At 48.9% G+C, this 27,231-nt stretch overlaps 1 protein-coding gene across 2 annotated transcripts; it reads right to left on the bottom strand.

Annotated features, from left to right (window-relative positions):
• Positions 1-844: 844 nt before the first annotated feature.
• Positions 845-25,968, bottom strand: ERO1A (endoplasmic reticulum oxidoreductase 1 alpha). Of its 2 annotated transcripts, XM_068149077.1 has the most exons (16): positions 25,794-25,968; positions 17,162-17,281; positions 14,913-14,996; positions 12,465-12,503; positions 11,732-11,808; positions 11,569-11,642; positions 10,287-10,407; positions 8,903-8,940; positions 7,735-7,746; positions 6,706-6,732; positions 6,455-6,547; positions 5,523-5,769; positions 4,955-5,024; positions 4,190-4,276; positions 3,162-3,295; positions 845-1,281 (listed from the first exon to the last, which is right to left on the bottom strand). In XM_068149077.1, the coding sequence occupies exons 1-16, from the start codon at positions 25,899-25,901 to the stop codon at positions 1,221-1,223; spliced, it is 1,392 nt and encodes a 463-aa protein (XP_068005178.1). In that variant the 5' UTR covers positions 25,902-25,968; the 3' UTR covers positions 845-1,220. The 2 variants fall into 2 exon arrangements, with proteins under 2 accessions (XP_068005178.1, XP_068005179.1); XM_068149078.1 differs by lacking the exon at positions 7,735-7,746 and having other exon boundaries at positions 25,794-25,967.
• Positions 25,969-27,231: the final 1,263 nt, after the last annotated feature.

Genomic DNA, 27,231 nt, shown 5'->3' with positions numbered 1-27,231 from the left:
TTGGTGAAGCTGCTTTCTGAGCTGGGCAGTCAGCTCAGTCCTGGCCAGTCAGATACCAGTACATGGTACTTGACTCTGGAGTAACTGCAGGCAGCATCCCTGTGAGTCCCTCCTGGGCTTCAGTGGGGTTGGGTGCAGAGCACCTAGAAGTGGATTTTTTTATAGATCACAGAACGGTTTGGGTGGGAAGGGACCCTTGAAGGTCAGCTAGTTCACCCCACCACCACCCATCCTGTAGGCAGGAGGCATATCTGCAACAGGTTCCTCACAGCCTCAAACAACCTCACCTGGAATGGTTCCATCAATGGGGCCTCTACCACCTCTTTGGGCAACCTGGGCCCACCACCCTCAGCATCAAAACTTTCTCCCTTCTCTCTAGTCTGAAATTCCCCTCTTTTAGTTTAAACTTAAACCATCATCCCTTATCCTGTCACAACAGGCCCACACAGATGTCAAGGCATGTGCCCCTCTGCCATCCCTCTGGAGAGCTGTGGAGAAGCTGCAAAGCCCAGCTCACTGCTTGCTTTCTGTCTATGCACAGGTTTTATCTGCATGGCCTTGAGCTGACTGTAAACAGCAGCTCCAGCAGCTCAGCTGGAACATACTCCCAACATCTTCCTGCACAGGAGCACCAACCCCAAGCCTGTTTTGGGATAAAAAGCAGCATGGTTGCTCTGGCCAGCACCTGGGGACATGCTGGGAGTGTTCTTTGGCAGCACTGACCCCCCCCCGCAAATCTGTCCTTTGTCCCTGCTGCAAAGGAACAACTTGAGCCCCTTGCTGTTTATTTGATGTCCAGAGACAGGGTAAGTGAGGGGCTGCTTGCAATCATGGAGCAGACACAGAATTTTCCCCACACTTTATTCACTTGCCCTAGCTCCAGCTTCTGAAGGCAAAGAGATGGGTCTAGTCCACCCTCAGCGTACAGGAAGAGTTAGAGGCTTACTCAGAAGGATCCTCCAATATATAAAATAAACTTTGTATATAGTCCCCCTTTTCATACAAAATAAAAAGTAGCTTTTTTAAAGTTTACTCTTCTCTCTCTTGTACAAAATGTTTCTCATCAGCAGGTCACAAAGAAGCAGCAGGGAAGAGGAGGTCCAGCAAGTGGTCTTCACCCTGTGGTGTTGGGAGTATGATGAAAGGATGGTGTTTGCTCAGTTTCAGTCCAGAACAACCAAGGAGGAAGAACTTCTAAGGTCTCTCTTTCCCCAGTGACTTCATCTCATATTTCTTAAGATACTTCTGAAGTTTTCCAATTCTCTTACACTTGTTGAGATCCTGCATACAGGAGGAAAAAAGCAAAGCTCAGAGCAGTGTGTTAGATAACGGTTGGACTTGAATCTATGAATCATCATCAACTGGTCACCTAGTTCCAACACCCCTGCCATGGGCAGAAGCACCCATCACTAGACCAGGTTGCTCAAGGCCTCATTGAGCCTGGCCTTGAGCACCTTCAGGGAGGGGGCATCCACAACCTCCCTGGGCAACCTGTTCCAGTGTCTCACCACCCTCACTGTAGAGAATTTCCTCCTAATACCCAGTCTAAATCTGCCTTCTTCCAGCTTCATTCATTTCCTCTCATCCTATCACAAGAAGCCTGTGTAAAAAGTCCCTCCCCAGCTTTCTTGTAGGTCCCCTTCAGATACTTAGAGGACCTTGCAAGGCTTTTCCAACCATGCTGATTCTGTGTGCATGAGGCCTCGTTTAAAATTCAGGAGAAGGAACTGTCTTCAAGGAGCTCTTGGGAAGTGACAATTCAGGTTTGCAGCTAAAGTAGGTTCTGGTTACAATCAGGCTCTTACTTCTTTTCACTCTTTTTTAAAGCAAGCAGTGAGAAGCTGAGTGGAACAGGATGTTACAAACCTATCAACTAGAGATCAAGAAACAGACCATAATATTACCACAGCAGAGTCTCCTTGTGATAGAAATGTGTTTCTACTTGAGGGTTTTTGAATTACCAACCTCATTTTTTGTACCCCTGGAGCATCAGTGAGGATGCCTGATGGGACTCCAAGGATAGAGCTTGTCAAGGAGGGCTCTGTCCTTCCCAACCAGGACAAGGCTCTATTGTGAGGAGGTTCTGAGCAATCCACATGACTTGTGAACAAGCAGAAGATGGAGGTTCAAATTAAAACCTGCACTTGGGTCATAACAACCCCACAAACACTCCAGGCTTGGGGTTCAGTGGCTGGAAAATGCCCAGTGGAAAAGGACCTGAAGGTGCTGGATGACAGCTGCCTGCAGATGAGCCAATGTGTGCCCAGGTGGCCAAGAAGGTCTCCAGCATCCTGGTCTGGATCAGCAATAGTGTGGCCAGCAGGACCAGGGAAGTGTTTGAGTCCCTGTACTGGGAAGGCCACACTGAGCACTGGGTTCAGTTTTGGGCCCATCACTCCAAGAAGGACTTTGAGGTGCTGGAGTGGGTCCAGAGAAGGGCAATGAAGCTGGTGAAGGGTCAAGAGAATGGATCTGTGAAGAGCAGCTGAGGGAAGTGGGGTTGTTTAACCTGGAGAAAAGGAAACCACATTGCTCTCTACAACTTCCTGAAAGGAGGCTGGAACCACATCTGGGTCAGTCTCCCTAGTAGGAAGTGACAGGACAAGGGCAAATGGCCTCAAGTTGCATCAGGGGAAGTTTAGGTTGGACATTAGGAAGAAATTCTTCACAGAAAGCATTACTAAACCATGAACAGACTGCCCAGGAAAGTGGTAGAGCCACCATCCTTGGAGGCCCAGAGTAGGGCAATGAAACTCATTGAAGGGTCATGGAGCGTATCATCTGGTGTGCCCTTGCGGAGTACATGCAGGGCAAGCAGGTGAGCCCGCTCAGCTCCGAGGTGAGCACAGAACCAGAACCTTGTCTGGAGACTATGTGGTCAGAGTGGCTCATTATCCTAAACCCCAGGAGATTCCCTGTATCTTCACAGGAACACTTCCTTGAATATCTCATGGAAATGCTGAGTATGAAGTTGTTCTACATGGTTCCAGCTGTTGCACGTGACATTAACATCATCTGACATCTGAAAGCCTCTTTATGAGGCAACGTGACCGGAGCAGGAGTTCACACCGAGGCTGCTGACAAGAACCGACTGTTTAAGCTGAAATGGGATGTACCACAGCAGCTCATGTGAAAGCAGAGGAGAAAAATATCAAACTAACCTTCCAAAAGCATTAAATAAGGCCACAATTTCTTGTCTGCTCAGCTGGAATCCATGGGAAGGGCCACGCTCGGGTATCTTCTCTATCAGGTTTTCAGAGAAGAGGATCTTCAGTACTGTTCCCAGGCCCTGTGTCTGTGCACAACAAACGAGCAGTTAACAGCAGGGAGACACCCAGAGATTCACAAAATTAACTTGACTTCCCTTCTCCATCTTTGCAAGGATTCCTGTTGACATCATCTCAATATAGCAAGACTTGGATCTCACTTGGCACGACTCAGACTGGGAAGCATAACAGAACCTGGATGCTCTGAGAACTGGGGTACTTTAGTCTGGAGAAGAGGAAGCTGAGGGGAGACCTCATTGCCCTCTACAACTCCCTGAAAAGTGTCTGGAGTGAGATGGGGGTCAGTCTCTTCTCCCTAGTATCAGGTGACAGAACAAGAGAAAATGGCCTGAAGTTGCACGAGGGGAGGGTCAGATTTCTTTCCTGAAAGCATGGTCAGGCTTTTGAACAGGCTGCCCAGGGAGGTGGTGGAGTCACCATCCCTAGAGGTGTTCAAGAAACGTGTGGACATGGCACTCCAGGACATGGTTTAGTGGCCATGGTGGTGTTAGGTCAATGGTTGGACTCAATGATCTTAGAGGTCTTTTCCAACCCAAACAATTCTATGATTCTATGCTTTATTTAGTGTTGCTATGTCCATGTGCAAAGCCCAGTGTAGACCTCACCAAACCCCCACAGCAGCCTCTGCCTCCCTTGCTGGAGGATCTGTGCCCCATGTCTCCTCTCCCAGGCAGTGACTCTAGCAGGGCAACTCAGTTTTCAGATGTAGAGACAAGAAGCAGTTATTGCCAAGCCCTGCAAGCAGGAATCAGCACCCTGCTTCCTGCTGACTGGATGAGGAGATGATCCAAATAGCCCCAAATCTGGGAGCTGACCAGCTTAGCTAAGAACTTAGTATGGATGCAGAGACCCCATCAGATGAGGTGCTTACAGACACATCCCCAGCTCCTGACACAGCTTACCTGCAGCTTCCCCCACAGGCGACATTTGAAGCAGCCAACACAGTCCATAATCTTAGAAATATTCTTGAAGTGCAGCCTGAACTCCTCCTTGGGGGAGGGGGACACAAAAAAGGCATTCAGGTTGGTCATGGTTATGCACTAATTAGGATTCCTTCCATCCGTTAATCCTGGACAAAAATGATGGGATGGCTGGAAGCCCTCTGCTGTGAAAGTTGGGGTTATTCAGCCTGGAGAACAGTAGGCTCTCAAGGAGACCTTCTGGTGGCCTTTCAGGGCTTAAAAGGGCCAAACAGAAAGCATTTAAGCAGGGCCTGTTGTGACAGGACAAGGGGTGAGGGTTTAAACTAAAAGGAGATTCAGATGGGAGAGAAGGGAGAAAAATTTTGATGAGGGTGGTAAGACCCTGTGTCCCAGGTTGCCCAGAGAGGTGGTAGATGGCCCATCCCCACCAGGATCCCAAACCATTCCAGGTCAGGTTGATTTGGGCTCTGAGCAAGCTGCTCTAATTGCAGATGTCCCCGCGAACTGCAGGGGAGTTGGACTAGATGACCTTTACATATCCCTTCCCACTCAAACCATTCTGTGATTCTATGATGCTGTGACTCCAGGCTAAATTCAGTAAGACTGAGGGAAATGCCTCCTGAAGTGGGCTCCCCACCCCACACTACCCACAAGCATCCAAACCATTCAGAAAGCAAAATGAATTGGAAATACCCAACCCGGTAACTCCTTTTGGTACTCCAAAGGGTAGGGCTGGCCAATTACCTTGAGTTTTGCAGCTTCCTTTGGATTCCCTGCAAAGAAGGAGTTCTCATCGAAGTGCAGTGGGAAAGACCTGAAACAGAAGAGGAATGTTATCTCCAGAGGCTGGTTGTGTGGCTGAAGCCTCTGGTTAGGTGTGGGGATTAAACTGATAGGTGTTGGACACTATACGTCTCATGATGCATTTTAAATGCAAGCTGCTTGCTTCTTACATCTCTGGATGCCTTCCCTTTTAGCTTGCATCTCACCATCTGGTTCTGGCATTTTCATTCCTCTTACTCCAAACTCTGCCTAACAGCCTGGACTGTTAAACCCTGGGGTTAACTACCGTGGTGAGCAGTTTGAATGGAGATGCAGATGTCCAACAAGGCCAAGTGCTGGGGCCAGCACGTGGGTCACAACCACCCCACAAATGCTCCAGGCTTGGGGCAGAGTGGCTGGAAACTGCACAGATCACTGTCCCACTAGACAGGCAAACCCAGGACCTAGCTTTCTAGGTGCAAAAGGTTAAATGTGCTCAAAGATACCAGGATGGACAGAGCCACTCTCCCCAGGTACCAAATCTAATTACTTGGCCAGATGGAGGATTTCCAGCAACTGGTTCTTCATTTCCTCATCACGACTTGGATTCCCTGTGTAGAGCTGGAATCCTGGGCGCTCAAAGAAGGGCAGCACTTTGGAGAGGGCCCTCAGCTCTATCAGGTACAGAAAGTACAGGTTCTTCAGTCTTCTGGGACCTTCCCCTCTGGTGATGACTTCATCAAATCTCTGCTGGAACTCTGTAACATTGGGGCCCCATTTCTTCTCTGACCATGTATCTGAGAAAGCAAAAGAAACAAAGATATGAGGCAGGAGGATGCAGACCTGGTTCACCTCCTCCCACCAGACCAAGCTAAACAGTGAGATAGAACTCAAGCCAAGCTTTACAGTAGTCACAGCTCTCTCACTGACCACAAATAGTTCAAGAGCCAAGAGAGAAATGTTCTTCACCAAACTCCCAGCCAAACAAATGCACAGTTCCTGCAGGGTTTTGTCAGCTGGGTTAAAACATCACCCTGGCTTGCAAGCAAAAGCTGAAAACAGAGAGTGCCTGTTTTAAAGCATTTCTGAAGAGAATAAACTGATGAGAAACTTTCTCAGAGCAGTTTGATGTCAGCTGGTGATAACTTCACATCTGCTGGCAAGTGAAGAGGGTCAGGCAGATGTACCAGGGTGGTTCAATCTGGAGAAAAGGAGGCTGAGAGGAGACCTCTTCACACTCTACAGCTCATGAAAGGAGGCTGGAGCTGGGCTGAAAGTGTTGGGTGAGAGCACAGTCCAGCCATGTTCAAACCTAAAGACATGGTAACTGCACTCCTGACTGTTAGACAACCTCTGTGCTGAGGGAAGTAGGAAGAGAGCACAAAAGGTGGCCTGAACCCTGCCAGAATGGGCTCCTGCTAGCAGTTAGCAGAGCCACAGACATGTCACTTTAGGTTTGATGCAAGACAAAGTAGCATTTACCTTGCAAAAGGTACCTGGCACTCAGGTGGATGTTGATGCTGGCATGGAGACCAGAAATGAGCCTGTAGAAAGCTCGTTTCTCTATGCAGACACCTGAAGATAAACAAACACTTTAAGACACTGAAAGCACAGGTCGAATTTTCTTGTCCTTGCTGTCAGATCTAATCCCACCTGTGTGTGGCAAGTGACTCCCACCCTCCCCATTTCATCTTCATCCCAGGAAGAGGAACTAGGTTCAGAAGAAGGATTACCTTTCAGCCACTTGTAAAATGCATGCCCTGGAAAAAAAAAAAGGAAAACAAGCATGTCACTTTGAGGGCACTGCCCAAGCCTGAGTCCTGAAACCAGCTCCAAGGCCAGCCCCCAGAGGAACTCTGCCTACTCCAGTTTGTAGAAGCAGGGAGAAGAATGTTAGGAGAGCAGGAAAACAGTTTCTCCCCAACCCTTCTGACTGATGATTCTACAAGACAGCATGGCAGCAGCTAAACATAGCATGTGGTCTTTCCCACCATCTCACTGAGGGCTGGTGGGGAGCAGAAGTACTGCAGATTGGCACAACACAGGGCAAAACAACAACTGTGAAGCCCTTTTATTTCCAGACAGGATGGGAGACAGGCAGTTGTATTCAATATAAGATAAAACAGTGCAGCTAAGCAGGTACAATCACACAAAACAGTGTTTCACACTACTCTTGCTACATAGAACTGCTTTGGTTGGAAGAGACCTTTAAGATCATCAAGTCCCACCTTCAACCTACATGCCTGAAAGGTATCTGGAGAATAAAGTGATTTGGAGATAATTTGAATGTAAAAAAAGAGACATGGGATATGCATAGGCCCAGAGGGTAATGAGCTCCAGAGCACAGCCTTTCCCAGGCCTGAGCCTGGCAGGGCACCCAGCTCCTACTAGGTCTCAGAGGGTGCTGGGACTAAGTCTCCTCAATGTTCCTGCCCAAAAAGGGCTAAGTTTCCTCAAAGCTCAGCAGAAACAAGCACTGAAAAAACACAGGTCCTGAAGGCTTAGGACACTCTGCTGATTTGATCTTCAAATGGGCCTTCACTCCTAACTGCTGGTGCTTTCTAAGGCCTTCACACAAGGATGGGCTGGCCTCAGGGACAGGGAGCTCAAGGAGATTTCTCACAGAGTCCTCAGCACAGCAGAATTTCCAGACAACTTCTGATTTTGCTGGCCAGGTGCATTATCTACTGGTACAGCTCGTGACAGCACGATAATGGCACCACATGTCTGTTATCAGTAAAACCAAACAAAGTGCCACTCACCTCCATCATCTCCTGACGGGGGAGAAAAGAGCCCAGAGTGGTGGAGGGAGAGAAAAGAGGAGATAAAAGTTACATGTGACCAAAATTAAACTCCAAAGCACAAGCATTAAGATCACTCTATTTATCTGCTCTGACAAGAGAATGAGCTTCTCCAGGGAGGTTTAGAAGCATTCTGAACAAAGAGTATCACCTCAAACTGCAGTAGTGGACACATCAGATGAGCAAAGCTCCTGAATAACCTGACCAGCACAGGAGAGATCGGTATTTGCAGGGGAAATACAAGCACCATGCATCTGGATCAGAGACCAGAAAACAAGGGACAAAAATGTCTACTGCTGACAGAGATCTCCTGGAAGATCCCATCCCTGTTTCCTGCAGTTTGTTAGACACTTGCAGCAGCTCTGGCAGGTTTCAGGTCAGACCCTCTGCTGTCGTGTCCTCTTACTTCCTCACCTCAACAGTCCTTCACTCTCCCTTCAACATACCTGTGGTATTTCATTCTGATCTTGCCCTAAACAGAGGTGGTGAAGGGAAGGACAGATATTTTGAAGGACATTGTCAATTTCCTTCAGCAGTGCTGCTCCTGAAGTGCCACCCCTTTGCACAAGGGCCTACAGGGGGGAAAAAAAGGACCTACATGGCTTAGGGAAAATCCCACAATCACCCCAGAGGGTACTGCTGGAGCAGTGGTCAGGTCAAACCAACAGGGGGCGAGGTTGATTCTAGATGTCTGGGCAGGAGGAGGCATCAGGAGACATGGGTTCTCAGCAGCCTTGGGCAAGGAGCTGTGATGCTTCTCAAATCCTTCTCTACTGTCATGTACGCTGTCCAGCCTTCACCTCTGGGACACAGTTTCTCGTACTGGGTGGTTTCCAGCTAGGTTCTCATTTCAGTCCACCACAGATGGTTTGGCATTGACAAGTGCAGAAATCAGGCTCCCAGTCCCTCCAAAGCTCACAAGGCTTCTAAGAGTGAAGGATCAGACTTCCTTTCCCAGTGATGAATGCTAGAAAGCCACACTTCCAGGTGCCCTTCCATAAAATTCTACTCTTGATCAAGAGCTACAACACATTTCTCATTCAGCCAAATTAGCTTAGAGAATTTTGCTCTTCCTGGAGCAGGATCAGTAGACTACTAAAGCATTCAGTGAGATGAATAAGTGACTCACCTCTACCAGATGCCAAAGGTCTTTTTACATTCTGAGGCCTAAGAGGGAAATAAAAATAATATGGAGATAAGTGACTGTCTCCCTTCTGTGCAGAAACACAGCAGAAGTAGTTACTTCTCTGCAGTCAAAAGGTAGTTACAAAGAAGATAGAGACTCCCTTTTACAAGGATCCCCATGGAACAGATGAAGGTGATGAGTACAAGTTACTCCTGGGGTGATTCCAGTGGGACACAAGAGGGAAGTTGTCCACAACAAGGACAATCAGCTGTTGTGATGCTCTATCCAGGGAAGTGGTGGAGTTCCCAGCACTGGAAACTTAAGATTCACTGGGCAGAGTGCTGGGCCATCTTGTAAAGATCATGTTTTTCCCAAGAGAGGTTGGGCCAGGTGATCCTTGAGGTGCTTTCAATCTCATATTCTGTTTCTATGAAACAGGTAAAGTAACTCTTGGACTCCCTTGTGTTTTAAGCCTTGCTCAGACAGGAAAGTGCCAGAGCAAAACATAGCTTTCTTCTCTTCATCTTTCTTTAGAAAATAGCTAGGAAATCACAAGTGTCTACAGAGGAGCTGTTGGAAATTATCCCACAGCCTGGTGTATGATACACTAGCACAAACAGGGAGGAAATGCCTAAAGAGAGCCCCAGGGAGTTCAACCTGGTACATGGAATGGGGAGAGAGTTCCCTGCTATGGCCAAGGGAGGACAGGACCGTGTGCTAGGACCATGCACACGAGACATGCACAGCACCTGCCAGGCTGTACTGGAAGCCTGCAGCATGATAAGCTGTGGTCCAAAAAAGAGCCAAGAGAGAGCTCATGAGGCAGCCACGTGCGTTGTCCTCTCCTGCACAGCCTGTACTGCACAAATACTGCAGCAAACCCAGGAGGATCACAGAATCCCAGACTGGTGGGTGTTGGAAGGCACCTCCAGAGGTCATCTAGTCCAACCCCCCTGATAAAGCAGGGGCACCCACAACAGCTTGCCCAGGATCACAATGTCCAGGTGGGTTTGCAATCTCTTCAGAGAAGCAGACTCCACAACTTCTCTGGGTAGCCTGCTCTGGTGCTCCAGCACCCTCACACCAAAGAAGTCTCTCCTCATGTTAAATGGAACCGTTTGGGTTCCAGTTTGTTCCTGTTGCCCCTTGTCTTATCACTGGGCACCACTGGAAAGAGTCTGGCCACATCCTCTTGCCCCCCCTGCACCCTTTACCTCTTGCTGAGCACTGAGAAGATCCCCTCTCAGGCTGCTCTTCTCCAGGCTAAACAGCCCCACATCTCTCAGTCCTTTCTTGTGTAGGGACTCATGGAACAGTTAAGCCCATGCAGCCTCTCTGCAAAACCCAGCACATGCAGGGTGTGGTATACATCTCCTAAAGCACCTACTTGAAGCAGTTTTCTTCATAAATACTGTTCCAGATCTTCCAGGCATCAGGCCCTTTGTAGCCAGTGTAGCGCTCAGGATTCAGGAGCAGATCCACATACTCAGCATCAGGGGAATAGATGTCTGTGAAGCACAGTGCTGGGTCAGTGATCAAAACTGCTGAGCAAAGAATGACATCTTCCAAGGCTGACCCAGCCACCCTTCTACATTCAGAATAATCTTCCCAGCACAGAGACCAGCTCATCCCTGCCCAGAGAGCCAGGGGCATATTATTTGATACACATCAACCCACTACAGCAGGGTCAAGATCTCTGGCCTTCAGAACTATCAGAACATGAGGCCACTGATGGCAAAGCAAACCCTGAGCATGCTCCAGCCAAGCTACTCGCTTGCTGATCATGGCAAGACCTTGACCAGCAGCAAAACTTTGTCAGATATATTTGCATCATATTATTTTTAAAGCACAATCATAGAAACCTAGGATGTTAGAGGTTGGAAAGGACCTCCAGAGATCATTGAGTCCAATGCTCCTGCCAAAGCAGGATTACCTAGGGCAGGCCACCATCCAGGTGGGTTTTGAAAGTCTCCAATGAGGGAAACACCACAGCCTCTCTGGGCAGTCTGCTCCAGGGCTCTGTCACCCTCACAGTAAAGAAATTTCTCCTGACATTGAAATGTTGTGTTCTACCTTGTACCTGTTGTTCCTTGTCCTATTCCTGGGCACCACTGAAAAGAGACTGGCACCACTTTCTTGACACACACCCCTCAGGTCTTTGTAGGCATTAATAAGACTCCCTTCTCAGCCTTATCTTCAAGACTAAACAGCCCCAGGTCTCTTAGTCTTTCTCCACAGGAGAGATGATTAAGGGACTTAAATATCCTCATAGCTCTCCATTGGACTCTCTCCAACAGATCCCTGTCTCTCCTGAATTAAGGAGCCCAATACTGGACACAGTGTTCCATGTGTGGTCTCACCAGGGCAGAGCAGAGGGGAAGGAGAACCTCTCTAGGCCTGCTGGGCACACTTTTCTTGATGCACCCCAGGATGCCATTGGTCCTCTTGGCCACAAGGGCATATTGCTGTCTCATGGACAACTTGCTATCCATTAGGACTCCAAGGTCTTTCTTCCTAAGGAGAAAGTACTAAGGGCCAGGGGTGTGGAAAAGAGAAGAAATACTGTATATCCTCCAGGCTTGCTAAAATATGACACCTCAGCTTGAAAGTTCTCCAGAGGAGCTTAAAATCCCATGACAAGACTTGTCAGATCTATGAGGTCCCCATACCATCGGCTTCGCAGAAGCTGTCTGAAGAGTCATCATGCTGTGTCCACTGCAGCACTGCCTCCTGGGTTTCCTTGCTGAAAAGAGTGGGAAAAGCCTGTCAGAAAGAGCACTGATAGTAGTTTGTCTTCAGTGGAAGTAAGGATTGTGCAAAAAGAAGTCCAACCTCAAAGAGCCATCAACAGCTCCAAGTCTCTTGGCCTCTTCACATTCTTCAGCAAGGTTGTTGGCTTCTTCTGAATACTGGGTTGAAAAGCAAAGGGGTGGGGAGGGAGGAGGATTAGAAAGCAGTTTTTAACTCACTAACCAGTTCAAGCACCAGGAACACTTCTATGATTCATCCCACCCTGTATTTCCACAGGATGCCTACAGATAGCCAGAGGCTTATGCAATCATGGTGACTGTTGCAGGGACTCCCAGCAGGCCCTGGCACTGCCACAGGGGCATTTTAGAATAGAATTAACCAGGTTGGAAGAGACCTTGGAAGAGATCATCGAGTCCAACATACCATCCAACACTATCTAATCAACTAAACCATGGCACCAAGCAGCCCATCCAGTCTCTTCCTAAACACCTCCAGTGATGGTGACTCCACCATCTCCCTGGGCAGCACATTCCAATGGGCAATCACTCTTTCTATGAAGAACTTCTTCCTAACATCCATTTTATGCCTGATGAGACCTGCTCTTGAAGAAGCTCTGGGTCAGTGGAGTAGAAGACCTGACCTCAGGATAGCTACCTTCAAGGCTCCAAATCAAACACTTGCAGAGGGCAAAAATGCAGCCACAAAGTGCATCCCAAGGGATACTGCCCATCTGACTAAGGCAGCCTTTACTGGCTGCAGTGACACAAACTTAGTCCTCCACATTGTGTCATTTTGTGCAGATGGACACACCTACCTTGTAACTTCCAGATCTGATTCCATCAGGAACTTCCTCCTGAAAGACAAAGCAGAGCATGTGCTACTGATCTTTAAGAGATTAGGAGTTTGTAGAAGTTGAAAAAGGAAAGAGGTTGTAGTGAGGAGGGTGTTGGTCTCTTCTACCAAAGCACAAGTGACAGGATGAGAGGAAATGGCTTCATGTTGTGCAAGGGAAGGTTTAGGTTGGACATCAGAAGCAGCTTTTTTACTGACAGGGTTCTCAAACCTTGTAACAGGCTCCCCAGGGAGGTGGTTGAATCCCTGTCCCTGGAGGTGTTTCAAAGATGCAGAGATGTGGTGCTGAGGGACATGGCTTAGCAGCAGACTCAGCAGAGCTGGAGAATGGTCTTTTGCAACTAAAACAATTGTATGATTGTAAGCTGGAGGCAATCAAAGCACTCAGCTCAGCTTACAACACATTCGATTTCTGGCTCCTTCACACACCAAGGTTAAGCAATGCCCTTGGTGCTTTGCCTTTTTGCAAGACTCTTCTTCTCACAAGCTCAGCAGCCTTCCCCAGCTGCTGCATCACATTCTGTTTTGCTTACACAAGTGTGAAGTTGGTGAAGCCAATTTAAACCTTAGAGGAGATGGAGTTGTCTCTGGTCAGCTGATATCTGCCATCCTGTCTCCCAGTGATGCTGGTGCTCCTGGCAGGAGCTCAGGTACCTCCTAAGACACTGCATCTCCCAGCCCCAGACACATGTCATTCAAAGACAATACTTCTACCACTCCATCACCTGATGTCAGGCTTGCCAGCCTAGCACAACACCAGCAGATTACACACATTCTCCTCAACTTCACAGAATCACAGCACAGTGGGGTCTGGAGATCATCCAGTCCAATGCCTCTGCCAAAGCAGAGCCACCCACAGCAGCCTGCCCAAGATCACAATGTTCAAGTGGATTTGGAACCTCTCCAGAGACTCCACAACCCCTCTGGGCAGCCTGCTCCAGGGCTCCAACACCCTCACACCAAATTTTCTGTTCAGATAGATCCTCCTGGGTTTCACTGTGCCCATTGCTCCTTGCCTTGTCACTGGGCAATCACTGACAAGAGTGTGGCCACATCCTCTTTCCACACCCCACCCCACCCCAACTTTAGCTCTTGCTGAGCATTAGGAAGATCCCCTCCAAGGCTGCTCTTCTCCAGGCTAAACATCCCCAGCTCTCTCAGCCTTTCCTCCTCGCAGTGATACTCCAGGCCCCTGAGCATCTTTGTAGCCTTCACTAGATTCTCTCCAGTAGTTCCCTGTCTCTCTTGAACTGGGGAGCCCAGAAATAGACCCAGGACTCCAGCTGCAACTCCATTAAGGCAGAGTAGAGAGAGGGAAAAACCTCCCTAGACAGGCTGGCCACAGTATTCTTGCACCCTAGGAAAGCATTGGCTTTCTTGTCCACAATGTACCTTGCTGGCTCATGGTGAACTTGTCCACCAGCACTCCAGGCCATTCTCCAGCAGGTCACCCCTCACCTGTGCTGGTGCAGGGAGTTATTCCTCCCCAGGTGGAGGGCCCTACACTTGTCCTTGTCAAACTTCATAAGGTTCCTCTCTGCCCAACTCTCCAGCCTGGCCAGGTCTCACTGGCTGGCAACCACTCCTTCCAGCTTTATATCCTCCACAAGCAATCCATTTCCTCCATCAGTAGGAAGTCAAGAAAGCCACTAGTAGCAGGACTAGGCATTACAATGGCTGGCAGCACAGGAAAAGAAAAATTAATCAATGAATAAGCACTGGTTTTGATGCTTTCAGAATAAAATGGACCCAAATAAAAATAATTAAAGCCAGAAGTGACACAGCTCTTAAACCTTCTACTAATTGTAATGGTATTCCATCACACTGGTAATGCTTATTATCAAAACCATCACTTTAAGGGGGGAAAAAAGTATTTAAATAAAAATTTAGAGTTCATTTGAGGGACAAAAGTATTAAAAAGAAATAATTCCATTTTTGGGTTCCTAACAAGTGCTTTTTAAAGACTAAGAAAGCAAAGGACACCCGTTTGAGGTGCAGAGTAGCTGCTGAGAAGACAAATCAACACATTTCTCATAGACACCTTATTGTTTCAAGGTGTCACAGAATTGTTTTGGTTGGAAGAGACCTTTAACATCAAGTCCAACCATTACCTAACTCTCCCAAGGCTGGGGCATTGCTGGTCCATGGTGAACTTGAGCACCAGGCTCTGGATAAGGATGGAGGACAAGTTTTGACCACTTAACCAATAAAAGTCTGGCTTATGTTCCAAATCCAGCATTTTGGCCTTTCTCACAGACACTAGTGTTACTGCATCTAGGAAAGCTCTGTCAGAGGCAAATTTCTTCCATAGCTACAGTAACAAGATGACCCAGGCATTTATCTGCTGCTGCTTCTTGATGTCCAAAAGCCAAACAGAGAACAAAGGCAAAGAAATGGATTTGGTACTTACAGAAGGGCAGGGTTGTACAGCACAGTCTCTTATTCCACAGTGACTGCTGTCATTCCAAAAAGGGCATGGCTTCTTTAGGTTTACCTGCAAACAACACATCATCCTGTTAGACATTTCCTCCAGGCAACAAAGACAAACTTCAACCCCACAGTTTACCACACATCTTCAGTGCCTTGGTTGCAAGGCTTCAGATCACAAAACCTGGAGTAGAAACAAATGATGCTATTAATCTTCAGGTTGATCACACTCTACTTGTCACTCACATGAGATTTCTAAATTGGAACTACAGCAATTTGATGGGTAGACCACGTGGTGGATAAGGAATTGGCCTGGTGATCACAGGGTGATGGTCAATGTCTAAGTGGAAACAAGCGATGAGCAGTGCTCCTCAGGGTCTTGGTGCTGTTTAACACCATTTTTGGTGACATACACAATAGGACTGATAGCACCCTCAGCAACTCTGCCAACCATACTAAGCTGTCTAGGGCAGTCAACACATTGCAAGGAAAGGATGACATCCAGAGGTGCCTGAACAGGTTTAAGAGATGGGCCAATGCCAGCCTCATGAAGCTTGACAGAGCCAAGTGCAAGGTCCTGCACATGGGTTGGGGCAATCCCAAGCACAAATACAGACAGGGTGGAGAATGCATAGAGAGCAGCCCTGAGAAGGACTCGGGAGTGCTAGGTGATGAGCTCAACATGAGACATCAATATATGCTCACAGCTCAGAGAGATGTGTCCTTGGCTGATCCTCAGCAGTGTGGGCAGCAGGTAGAGGCAGGGGATTCTGCCCCTCTGCTCTGCTGAAACCCCCACTGGCAGTGCTGGGGTCAGCTCTGGAGTCCTCAGCACAGGACATACATGGACCTGTTGGACTCAGGCCAGAGGAGGCCACAGCAATGATGGGAGGGCTGGAAGCCCTCTGCTGTGAAGCCAGGCTGGGAGAGTTGGGGCTGTTCAGCCTAGAGAAGAGAAGGCTCCAGGTAGACCTTCTGGTGGCCTTTCAGTGCTTAAAGGAGCTGATCAGAAAGCTGGGGACAGACTTTTGAGCAGGGCCTGTTGTGACAGGACAGTGGGTGATGGGTTTGAACTAAAAGAGAAGAGATTCAGACTGGAGAGAAGGAAGAAATTTTTGATGCTGAGGATGTTGAGACACTGTCCTAGGTTGCCCAGAGGGATGGTAGATGGCCCAACCCTGGAACCATTCTAGATCAGGTTGTTTTGGGCTCTGCACAACCTGCTGTAGTTGCATATGTCCCTGCTGACTGCAGGGGTGTTGGACTAGCTGACCTTCAGGAGCCCATTCCAACCCAGACCATTCTGTGATTTTGTGTCTCACCACAGCTGGTCTGAACAAGGTGTACTTCTGTTACAAATCTCTACATTGGAAGGGGAAAGGACCTTAACTTCTTTAACAAACCTCAGTCTTTCTTTTCTGTGAGCTGGTATTGCTCCTCAAAACAATTAACACTGAACAGATATTGTGGGTTTGGTAGAGATGGGAGGCAGGGGGGAAAGAAAGAAAATAATAATCAGTTCTACCCCAGCTCAAAGTCAGCTACTCTTACAGAAGATTAAATATTCATTTTCTCTGTAGAAGCATCAAACTGTCCCATAACCCAGCCACACTCAGACATCTAGCCACAGACACACAGTCACTGAAAGGGAGCAGAAACCACCCCGTGATGAGAGTCTGGCAGCAACACCCATCAACTCCCCAGATGTTTGCTACCTAAACCAGGTTTTCCATGCTGATGGGGAAACATGCATACTTCCATTATGCAGTGTACATCCCAAAATGTCATCAACATTTTTGAGTCCCAGCTCAATCAAGTCAGTTATTTCATTGGTCTGTTGCCTAAGTCCTCAAGAGAGAAAAAAAGTCTAAGAAAATATTAGGAAATTCAGTATTTCTTTACCAAGAGATCCAGTCAAACACTGGAATAGGCTTCCTGGAGAGGTGGTCAGTGTCTGACAGTGTTTAAGAGGCATTTGGACAATGCTCTTAATGACATGCTTTAACTTTTGGTCAGCCCTGAGGTGATCAGTCTGGATGATCACTGTAGATCCCTTCCAACCAGAAGTCTTCCAGTCTCTCTCTTTAAAGCCATGCCATTTATTTTAGAAGTGTGTTTTAGCACATTGAGAGTCTCCTGACAACAGGAGAGTCCCACTTACTGATTTGTCAGAAATTAAGCAGCAGCAGACAGAATGGATGCAGTAACATGACTCTTGGATGAGAAAATTACCTTGTAGTATCTAAAGTAGTCACTTTCCAGGAGTTCATTCAGCCTAGGAAAAAGTTTGTAGTTGTTGAATGCATCAATGGTTTCTACATCACATGTGCAGTCATCTATGTGGCCAGTAACCTGTGGGATAAAAAAACCCAAACAATTAATGTTAATGACTTACCCTGGACTTTTAAATTAAAAAATGGAGTTTCTTGTCTGAATTGTTTATTTATTTGTTTTTACCAGCAAGTCACAGAATAGTTTTAGCTGGAAGAGACTTTTAAAGGGTCATCTAGCCCAACCTTCTTACAATGACCAGGAACATCTGCAACTAGAGGAGGTTGTGCAGAGCCCCAAACAATCTGACCTAGAATGGTTCCAAGGATGGGGCATCTACCACCTCTCTGAGCAACCTGGGACAGGGTCTCACCACCCTCAGTGTAAAAAACTTCACCTTTCTAGTCCAGATCTCCCTCTTTCAGTTCAAATCACCCCCCCTTGTCCTGTCACCAGAGGCACTGCTAAAAAGGCTGTCCCCAGCTATCTGATCAGCCCCTTTAAGTACTGAAAGGCCACCAGAAGGTCTTCCCAGAGCCATCTCTTCTCCAGGCTGAACAACCCAACTCTCTCAGCCTGGCCTCAGAGCAGAGGGGTTCCAGCCACCTCATTGCTGCTGTGAACTCCTCTGGCCCTGCTTCAGCAGGTCCATGAGCTGAGGGCTCCAGAGCTGGCCCCAGACAGCAGGTAGGGTCTCACCAGAGACCAGACATTTGAAGAGACTGTGCATACACAAAACCACAGAGCCCTTTTGTCAACACATCAGACACAGTTAAATAGATGACTGATGTTTCTGTCAGGGCCAAATCCAGCAAGACACTGGATATGGGCTGCTGGAACATTGGACACTTACACGCTGCCAGTCAGCTCAGGATCCCATCTGAGACAAGCTCCCATATGTCACTCCTGGAAGATGACATGCAGGTGAGAACTGGTGTTTGCATAAGGGACCAGTTAGGCAACAAAAATGTCACCAAGGATTACAGCACTCTGAGAAAGTCCTTGTTGTTAAATCAACTATGCTGAGGCCATTTGTTTGATTTCATCACAGAATGGTAAGGGTTGGAATGGACCTCTGGAGACCATCCAGTCCAACCCCCTGCCAAAGCAGGGTCACCTGGAGAAAGTCACACTGGAACATGTCCAGATGGACTCCAGAAATGGAGACTCCACCACCTCTCTGGGCAGACTATTCCAGTACTCCATCACTCTTTAGTTTAAGAAGTTCCTCCTCATGTTTAAATGTTCAAGTCTGTGCCTGTTATCACTTGTCCTGTCACTGGGCACCACTGAAAAAACTGGTCCCATCCTCCTGACACCACCCTTTAAGTATTTATAAGCATTTATGAGATGCCCCCCCCAGTCTTCTCCTCTCCAGACTAAAAAGACTCATTTCTCTGTCTTTCCTCATAAGAAGGATGTTCCAGTCCCCTCAGCATCTTCTTAGCCCATTTCAGTGCCCTCTCCAGCAAAACCACAACTGCAAGCCTTTCTCTCCTCACTTCGGAGAGCCATTGGCAAGAAAACATCTGATGCAAATCTGATGTAGAAAAAGCATCACCCTGAACAAGTCAGCAAGCTGTGTGCAAGCCCTGAACAAAACAAAAAAACCCACCACCACCACAAAAAAATCCCACAAACAACACTAAAAATAGTCCCACCCCCCAATCACTACCAAAACAAAGCAGCATGGATTCAGCTCCAGCTTTCTGAGACATAGGTTACAGCCTGGGTGACAAAGTTGCACAACACAGAATTAGTTTTATTCCCCCCTACACTTCCTGGTGAGTTCTTGGGGAACTCACCCCAGCCAAAATCATGGCTTACAACTCATCTGCTCTTGACAGAGCACCAGGGAATTTTCCTGGATGTGGATGTAGCAATCCCACACATGACAAGCTGCCTATGAAATCCTGGTGGCAGACAGCCACCAAATGTGCCCTACGCTGCTGCTCTAGGGGGTTAGGTTCATTCTCTGCCCTCTCTGTGCAAAAAACAAGCTGGAAGCAGAGACAAGCAAGATAAGCCAGAAAACACTGACATAGAATCAGAGAACTGTAGAATTGTTTCAGTTGGAAAAGATCTCTAAGATCACCAAGTCCAACTGTCAAGACAACACCACCATGGCCACTAAACCATGTCCCAGATGCCATGGTCACTCATTTCTTGAACACCTCCAGGGATGGTGACTCCACCACCTCCCTGGGCAGCCTGTTCTAATGCCTGACCACTCTTGCAGGAAAGACATTGTTCCTAATGTCCAACCTAAACCTCTCCTGGTACAACTTGAGTCCATTTCCTCTTATTCTATCACTTGATAATAGGGAGAAGAAACCAACCCTCACTTGTCTCCAGCCTCCACACTAAACAAGCCCAGTTCCCTTGGCATGGGCAGTTTCTGTGAAGAGTGACAGTGGTGGCACAGAAGGTCCATGGGCAGAGCATGACCAAGCAGAGATGGTGAACACACAAGATGGTGGTGGGTTGTATTTGAGGTGCTCCTTCTTTTCTTACTTTTAAAGCACTCAACCAGCCTAAGGGCTGCAAAAAGCTGTGGGGCAACAAATAGAGGCAAGTCAGAAAAGGCAACAGGTGACCAAAGCCACCATCACAGCATCCAGACCCAAGAAGGGAGTAAAATCCTGTAAGCCTGAAGAAGCAGCCTCCCTTAATCCAAAGCAACTTGACAAGTTTCTGAAGCAAGGCTGGAGAGAGGAGGGCACCAGCCTCTTTGATGACAAGCCACAGGACTAGAGGAAATGGTTTCAAGCTGTGCCAGGGGAGGTTTAGGCTGGATGTTAGGAAATACCTCTTCTCTGAAAGGGTTATGATGGGAATGGTCTGCCCAGGGCAGTGGTGGAGTCACCATCCCTGGGGGTGTTCAAGCTGCATGTGGACCCAGCACATAGAATCATAGAATTTTTAGGGTTGGAAGGGACCTCAAGGATCATCTAGTTCCAACCCCCCTGCCATGGGCAGGGACATCTCACACTACAGGAACATGGCTTAGTGTTGACTCTTCAGTACTGGGTCAAAAGCTGGGCTGGATGATCTTCAAGGTCTCTTTCAAGCAGGCATATTCTATGTGATTGTGTGCTCCTCCAGCCTTCACACTTAGAGAAAAATACACATGTGGCTGACACCATCAGGCTGTGCTGCCCTTCAGTGAGACCTGGATAGGATGGAGGGGAACATCATGAAGTTCAACAAAGGCAACTGCACCTGAGGAGGAATAACCCCAGAGAGAGGAGAGAGGGGCACATGAGAAGCATGAGCCACCTGCCTTGACGCATTTCCGCGGTGTCCTCAGATCACTCAGCAAGAGCTACACATCAGCTTCAATAAATTCATGATAATTATTGCTGTGGAGAGGAAGCTCCCTGCCCTCCTTCTGAGAGGGAAGTCAGAAATGGAGCACAACATCACATGAAGTGGGGAAGGAGGGGGGGAAAAAATAGCTTGGATCAGGCATAGGGCACCATAAAGGTACCTGCAGTTTCTTCCTGCCACTCCAGACAGAGGGAAGGAATCTATTAGAAGTAGACAGCAAGGATTCACTAAGGGGAAATCATGCTGGACCAGAGGTGACATCAGAGCATTTGGCCACTCCTCAACTGAAAGAGGACACACCATTTTTGCCACCAAGAACATGCCTGTGAGGGCTGTAGGGGTAAAGGGAAGACACTGAAGAAAACTCAAGCTCCACTCAAGAGGGAAAACATTCTTCCTCCAAGGATTTCAGTAAGATTGTGCAGAAATGGGCAATCTCCCTGGCCACAACATGGCCAGTGAGGTATCATTGACCTGCTAACTTCTCTGCCTCCCAGCCACCAGGCTGCTGAGAAAGAATCATAGAATCAATTAGGGTGAAAAAGGGAAAGCTCAGCCTGATGACACCACCTGTACGTGCCCAACCTACCAAAGCTAACAAGCAAAGGAGCAGAGAAGACCGCATCAAGAGACCAAGATGAAAGCCCCAGCAATGCCACCACCAAACAGCACTGACACAGGGGAATGAGCAGTACCAGACCACTTGGAAGAGCATGGTCTTCATCTTAGAAGCTCCCTCTTGTTCCATGACCACCTGCTACCCCAAAACCTGTTTCTTCCAGCCCACTTTGTTTCTTCCCACTCCTTTGGGACTTCAGCTCCTGCTGTCAGAGTGGCTGAGCTACAGCATGTGTCAACCTTGTCCTGCAATGGGTGGTGCCTCAAAACACTTTCCCTCTGCCACCTCCCTAAAATATTTATCTCCATCTTCAATCTGTAATAATCAGAACAGTAGTTTAAGACAAAGCACAAATTGACCCAGTCCCAAACCTGTGCCATGTGCTTGCTGGCACCAGTAAACCACCAAGAGGAGCAGCAGCAATGGGTTTTGCTCCACACACACCCACCCAGCTGGGGTGTGAGACACTGAGGGGCAGGGCTGGGTTTGCCTGGTGAGAAGGGATGCAATGGAGCTGCTGGGACAGACGCCACAGAAGAGGCTCCAAATGCTGAGTAAACACTCAGGAAGGTGTTTGGCTGGGCTTCCATAAGAGCCACTCTCAATCCCTCAACACCAATGTACCCGCCTCGTGCACATGACACAGGTTGGAACACCACCACTGCACGTGGACTCAACATACTCCTTGGGTTTGGCCCTTGCTTCATCTTCCTTTACCTCCATCCCACACTCCTGCCAGCCTGCTCTCCCTGGCACTGCTGATCTGTCCCTCTATACCTCTTTCTGCTTCCCTCTGTCATGAAATATCCCCTAAGCAGTGGGCTTGTGGCTACGGGCTCCATCCCAGATCCACACACCACCAGCTAACACACAGCTGGGCAGGAGAGAAGGCAGACTTTCCTTCTGCATCTCCCACCTGCAGTTACAAAATGGCACAGGGAAGAGAACACTACAGTGGCTGAGGAGTCGCTTTTGGTCTGCATCACCTTCAGTGGTAGCTGCCTGCTCTTGCAGACAAGCCACATCAGCCCCAGGCTGACAGCAAGCAGATGCTTTTCCTGCTCCCCCAGTACTGGAGCTTACAGAGTGAACACAGAACTAAAGCTCACATGGAAGCCTCAAGAAGAGGTTAAGCCACAGAATCACAGACTGGTGAGGGCTGGTACAGAACTCTGGAGACCATCCAGTCCAACCCTCCTGATAATGCAGGGTCACCCACAGCAGGCTGCCCAGGATCACAATGTCCAGGTAGGTTTGGAATCCCTCCAGAGAAGGGGACTTTACAACCTCTCTGGGCAGCCTGCTCCAGGGCTCCAGCACCCTCACACCAGAAAGGTTTCTCCTCATGTTCAGACAGAGCCTTCTGGGTTCCATTTTGTGCATGTTGCCCCTTGTCCTGTCACTGAGCACCACTGAAAAGAGTCTGGCCCAATCCTCTTGCCCCTACCCCCTTTAGCTATTGATCAGCATTCATCAGATCCCCTCTGAGGCCGCTCTTCTCCAGGCTGCAGGTCTCTTGCCTTTCCTCCTCACAGAGATGTTCCAGGCCCCTCATAATCATCTTTGTAGCTTCTACTGGACTCTCTCCAGTCATTCCCTGTGTCTCTTGAACTGGGAAGCTCAGAACTGGACCCAGGTATGGCCCCACTAGGGCACAGTAGAGGGCAAGAAGATCCTCCCTCAACCCAGTGGCCTCTCTCCTTTATGCATCCCCAGGATGCCATTTGCCTTCTGAGTCAGGAGGGTACATGGCTGGCTCATGGTGACCTTGTTGTCCACCAGAACTCCCAGATCCTTCTCCACAGAGCTGCTTTCCAGCAGGTTAGCCCCTTCATCTGTACTGATGCAGGGGTTTATTCCTTCCCAGGTGCAGGACCCTACACTTGCCCTTGTTGAAGTTCACATGGGTTTTGCCTGCCCAACTCCCCAGCCTGTCCAGGTCTCACTGAATGCCAGCAAAGTCTGCTCGAATCAGCCACTTTTTTGTATCATCAGCAAACTTGCCAAGACTGACAAGCTGTCAGGTGGCACCTCCAAGCATCCTCTAGCAAAGATGTCCCCGCAGCTGCTCCACACTTGGAAGCTACCTCTCAAGCCATCCCAGAGAGGTCAGGAACTGTGCTAGGCATGAATTCCTGCCCTGAAGGCTGTTGCGTGAACATCAATTCATCAAGAATGTAAGAGTGGCTTGAAAGTCTGTTTAGGTAACAAGGAGGTAACTCTCAGTGCCTGGACTCTGGCACTAATGATGGCATACTGGCCACAGAAACACCCCTGAAGGAAGGCAGCCTGCTGCCAGACTGGAAACCTAGCCAAAAAACCCAGTCTGCCCAGCACCTGCAGCACATCCTTAATGCAGCTACATCAGCCTGTAAACAGCAGGTGAGTAATAATTACAAGGAATATGGAGAATTGGTTCATAGCTGACTAAAGCATGAATGCAAACAGGAATATCTGGGTGGGGAAAAGAGCTGTCTGCAAAGCTGGAGAGAACTCCAATATCAAAATGTTATTCAGGGCTCAGGAGAGAAATTGGAAAGGAGAAACAGGCTGTGAAACTTCAGTGGTTTTAGTAACAAAATCACAGCATGGTAGGGGCTGGAAGGGACCTGTGAAGATTGAGTCCAGCCCCCCTGCTGCTTCTACTAGAAGATTGAGGACTGGTTAGTAACCTTCTTAAGTAAATGAAGAGTTAAAATAACTGTCAAAAAAGCAGGTGAAAGATTGCTCTCCATGGTACAGACAGACAAGAGCACAACACCAGAATTACAGCCTGCTTCAGTTAGCATCATATGTATTGCTAGAGCAGTTGTCAGCTATCTCATCACAGGCTGATAGACAAGGCAAAGCTCTTGCATTCACCTTACCTCAAGGTTTCTTCATCTGACAAATTCATGAGACAGAATGATATGGTTCATGGGTGGAAGCCAAAAGCTATACCCAGGCATTCAAGTATATAAGCAACAGAAGGTAAAACACACCAAGGCTTACCTTGTATTTAGTTTAGGAGTAAATCAAACCCACCAGGTCAGTTCTGCACAAGATGATGGGCAGATTCTATTTTACAAGGAGATGAGGCAGCCCACAAGTGTGTCTTTGAGAGGTTGAGTGGTTAGTAAAGCTGAGAACTGCTGCCCTACACAATACACTTTCCCAGAGGCAACAAAGTCTGGAAAAATCTTGAACCTGAGCACTTATGTTGAAAACTAAACCAAAGCATAAGCTATTCCATAAACAAGGTGTGTGTTGCCACACAAAGACAGCAGTGTACAAAGCACAAGACAGGTTTCTCCTACCCAAGGTAAAAAGCCTGTGAGCCATTACAGTGCCAGAATGCTGGTTTATTTCAGGTATAGGGCTCCTTATCCCATAGCACACACCCAGCCCAGACTGCAGTCCTTTGTAGACAAACCTCACTACTAAGCAGAAAGTGTACAAGCAAAAACCATATGGAGATATTGAAAGACTAAGAGACCTGGAACTGTTTATCCTAGAAGAGAGTAGATGGAGGGAATCTTCTCAAAGCTGATCACAGCTAAAGGGTGGAAGGGCAAGAGGATGGGGTCAGACTCTTGCCGGTGGTACCGAGACATAGGACACTGAGTAACATGCACAACCTGGAACCTTGGAGGTTCTATCTGAACAAGAGAGGAAAAAAAAATTCTTTGCTATGAGGATGCAGGAGCCCTGGGAAAGGCTGCCCAGAGAGGTTGTGGAGTCTCCTCCTCTGAAGAGATTCCAAACCCACCCAGACATTGTGATCCTGGGCAACCTGTTATGGGTGATGGTGCTTTAGCACTAGATGGTCCCTTCCAAACTCCACCAATCTGTTATTCTGTGATATAGAATCAAACTGCCTGATTTTCAACTTTTTATCAGCATGGCTTGTATTTTCCACCTCCACGTGAAACCGAAGCATCAAGAGTCACCCAGAAGGCGAAGGCAAGTGCACGCTTCTGTTTGTTTTTTTCTTCTCTCCCAATTTCCAACACACATTTAAGCACTACAATTTGAATATAGCAAGAAGGGGCTTTACAATAGCTTCCTTTAAACAAAAACAAAGGCAGCAAAAATAAAGCACTAAGTACACTGCACCACCACTGCACAAGCACATTTGCCCAGTGATCGATCTCCCCAGTCCAGCTGCTTGGCTTCATCTCTTATTGCTGTACATCAACAGAAGATGCACCAAGCACACCGGGTAACATCCCTGACAGATCAGCAAGCTCACCCCTGGCCATGGCAGAGTAGGGGTAGCCCAGCTCACTCCTGGGTTGGGTAGGGTACAAGGTGGCTGCTGTAGCCACACTCATTCCTGGTCTGCAGAACTGAGAGGAAAAGCAAGGAAGATCTTTAGGAAAGGGAGAGGAGGAAGCTCTCTGTAGTAACACACATCCCCAAAACATCCCAGCAGAGACACCTGGGTAGCTACGGAAGAAGTGAGCTAAAACTCTACCCTTCATGCTACAGGCTGCAAGAGAACAAAGTCAAGGAGATGGGGAAAACAGCACCCTCCCAGCCCTTTCCTCTAGCCACCTCCGACACTCGGAGAAGGGCCGAGCCACTGAAGCACTGTCATGGTAGGGTCCCCAGCCCCTGCGCCCACCCTGTCCTGTCCCGTCCCGCTCCCCCGGCAGAACCCACCTGGCAAAAGCAACGTCGCTCCGCATCGCCGTGGGGCACCGCCACGGGCGGCAACAGCAGCAGCAAAGCGGCGAACCCCAAGACCCGCAGCCCGCCGCACACCGCCATCTCACAGCGCCGGCCCGGCCACGGCCGGCTGAAGAAGCCGCGCCGCGCCGTGCACCGCCCCTCGCTCGGGGGCGCGGCCGCCGCCGGCTACGCGCTGAGCCGCACGCAGCCGGGCCCGGCCCGGCCTCGGGGGCTACCCGGCAGCGGAAGGGCGTCCGGGCCCGGCGCGGTGGCGAAGCGTCCCGTCTTCAGTGCCACGGTGACTCACCCGGGACGGGACGGGGCGGCGCTGGCGGGACGCGTGTGATAAGCCCGGGGCCCACGCCCGCAAAGGTGCCGGTGACCGTCGGTGGGAGGCTGAGGCCCTGGGCGCCGGGACGGATTCTGCCTCCTGTGCCAGCACGGGGATCCCCAGAGAGAGTCGTGCCAGGGCCGGCCTTCCCCTCGCAGTGCCTCACATGGCTGGGTGTGCCTCAGCTGAAGGAAAGACTTGGTCGGGGCCGGTCATGTGGCAGTGTTCCCCTGGCCCCTATGGAACGAGGGGTGGCAGCTGACCCTGCTCCGAGGCAGATGCTGGGGCTGGTGCGTTCCCACTGAGCAGGAGCACAGCAGAACAGGGAATGCCCGCGGCCTGCTGCAGCCCACGCAGCCCCCTCCGTATCCTCACAGACCCACAGGGCTTTGGGCCTGGCTCTGCCTGTGCAAGATGTGTCCGAGGTCTGCTGCACTCACAGGCCGTGGCTGCTGCTGAATCCATGAGCTGCCAGCAGTCAGTGCTGGTGATGATGCTAGTTCAGGTAATGGAATGGGTAACCGGTTGTAGTTCTGTGACTTGTCTTCTTTCTTGGCCTCTGCAAAGCTCCCGAGTGGCCTAAGCACAGGAGAAGCCATGTCTGAAGGAACCCTGTCACAGTGACTGAGGAGGGGAGCTGTGAGAGACTGCTGAAGAAGCCTGGTCTGGCTGTCACTGATGCCAGGCACTGTGGTGCATGGCTGTGTGCCCACGCACGTGTAAAAAAAACCTGGAATCGTTTGGGTTAGAAGAGACCTTTAATACCATCAAGGCCAACTGTTAACCCGGCATTGCCAAGGCCACTGCTATCCCTCAGTACCACACCTACATGATAGATTTAAATTCCTCCAGGGATGGGGATTTCATCACCACCTTGGTACCTGCTACCTCTTGTCCTGTTAGGGAAACAATTTTACCTTGTATCCAACCTAAGCCCCTCCTGGGGTAGCTTGAGGTTATTTCTTCTCATCCTATGACTTGTTCCTTGGGAGAAGAAACCAACCACCACCTCACTTAAACCCTTCTGGGAACTGTACAGTGAGGTCTCTGCTCAGCCTCCTTTTCTCCAGGCTAAACGCTCCCAGTTCCCTCAGCTGC

This window comes from Melanerpes formicivorus, unplaced genomic scaffold, assembly GCF_026170545.1.
Source record: "Melanerpes formicivorus ecotype bairdi unplaced genomic scaffold, bMelFor1.0.p_v2 SCAF_17, whole genome shotgun sequence".
NCBI classification, from domain to species: Eukaryota; Metazoa; Chordata; class Aves; order Piciformes; family Picidae; genus Melanerpes; species Melanerpes formicivorus.
The sequence above is the reverse complement of the archived record's forward strand: the minus strand, read 5'-3'. Positions and strand labels throughout refer to the sequence as shown.

Excerpts from the sequence above, each read along its gene's own strand:
- ERO1A (XM_068149077.1), bottom strand. The coding sequence starts at position 25,901 with ATGGCGGTGTGCGGCGGGCTGCGGGTCTTGGGGTTCGCCGCTTTGCTG. Across the intron at positions 5,770-6,454 it reads TGCCAGGTACCTTTTGCAAG|ATACATGGTCAGAGAAGAAA; the intron begins GTAAATGCTACT and ends TTGCTTTCTCAG. Across the intron at positions 3,296-4,189 it reads GCCTGTGGGGGAAGCTGCAG|ACACAGGGCCTGGGAACAGT; the intron begins GTAAGCTGTGTC and ends TGTTGTGCACAG.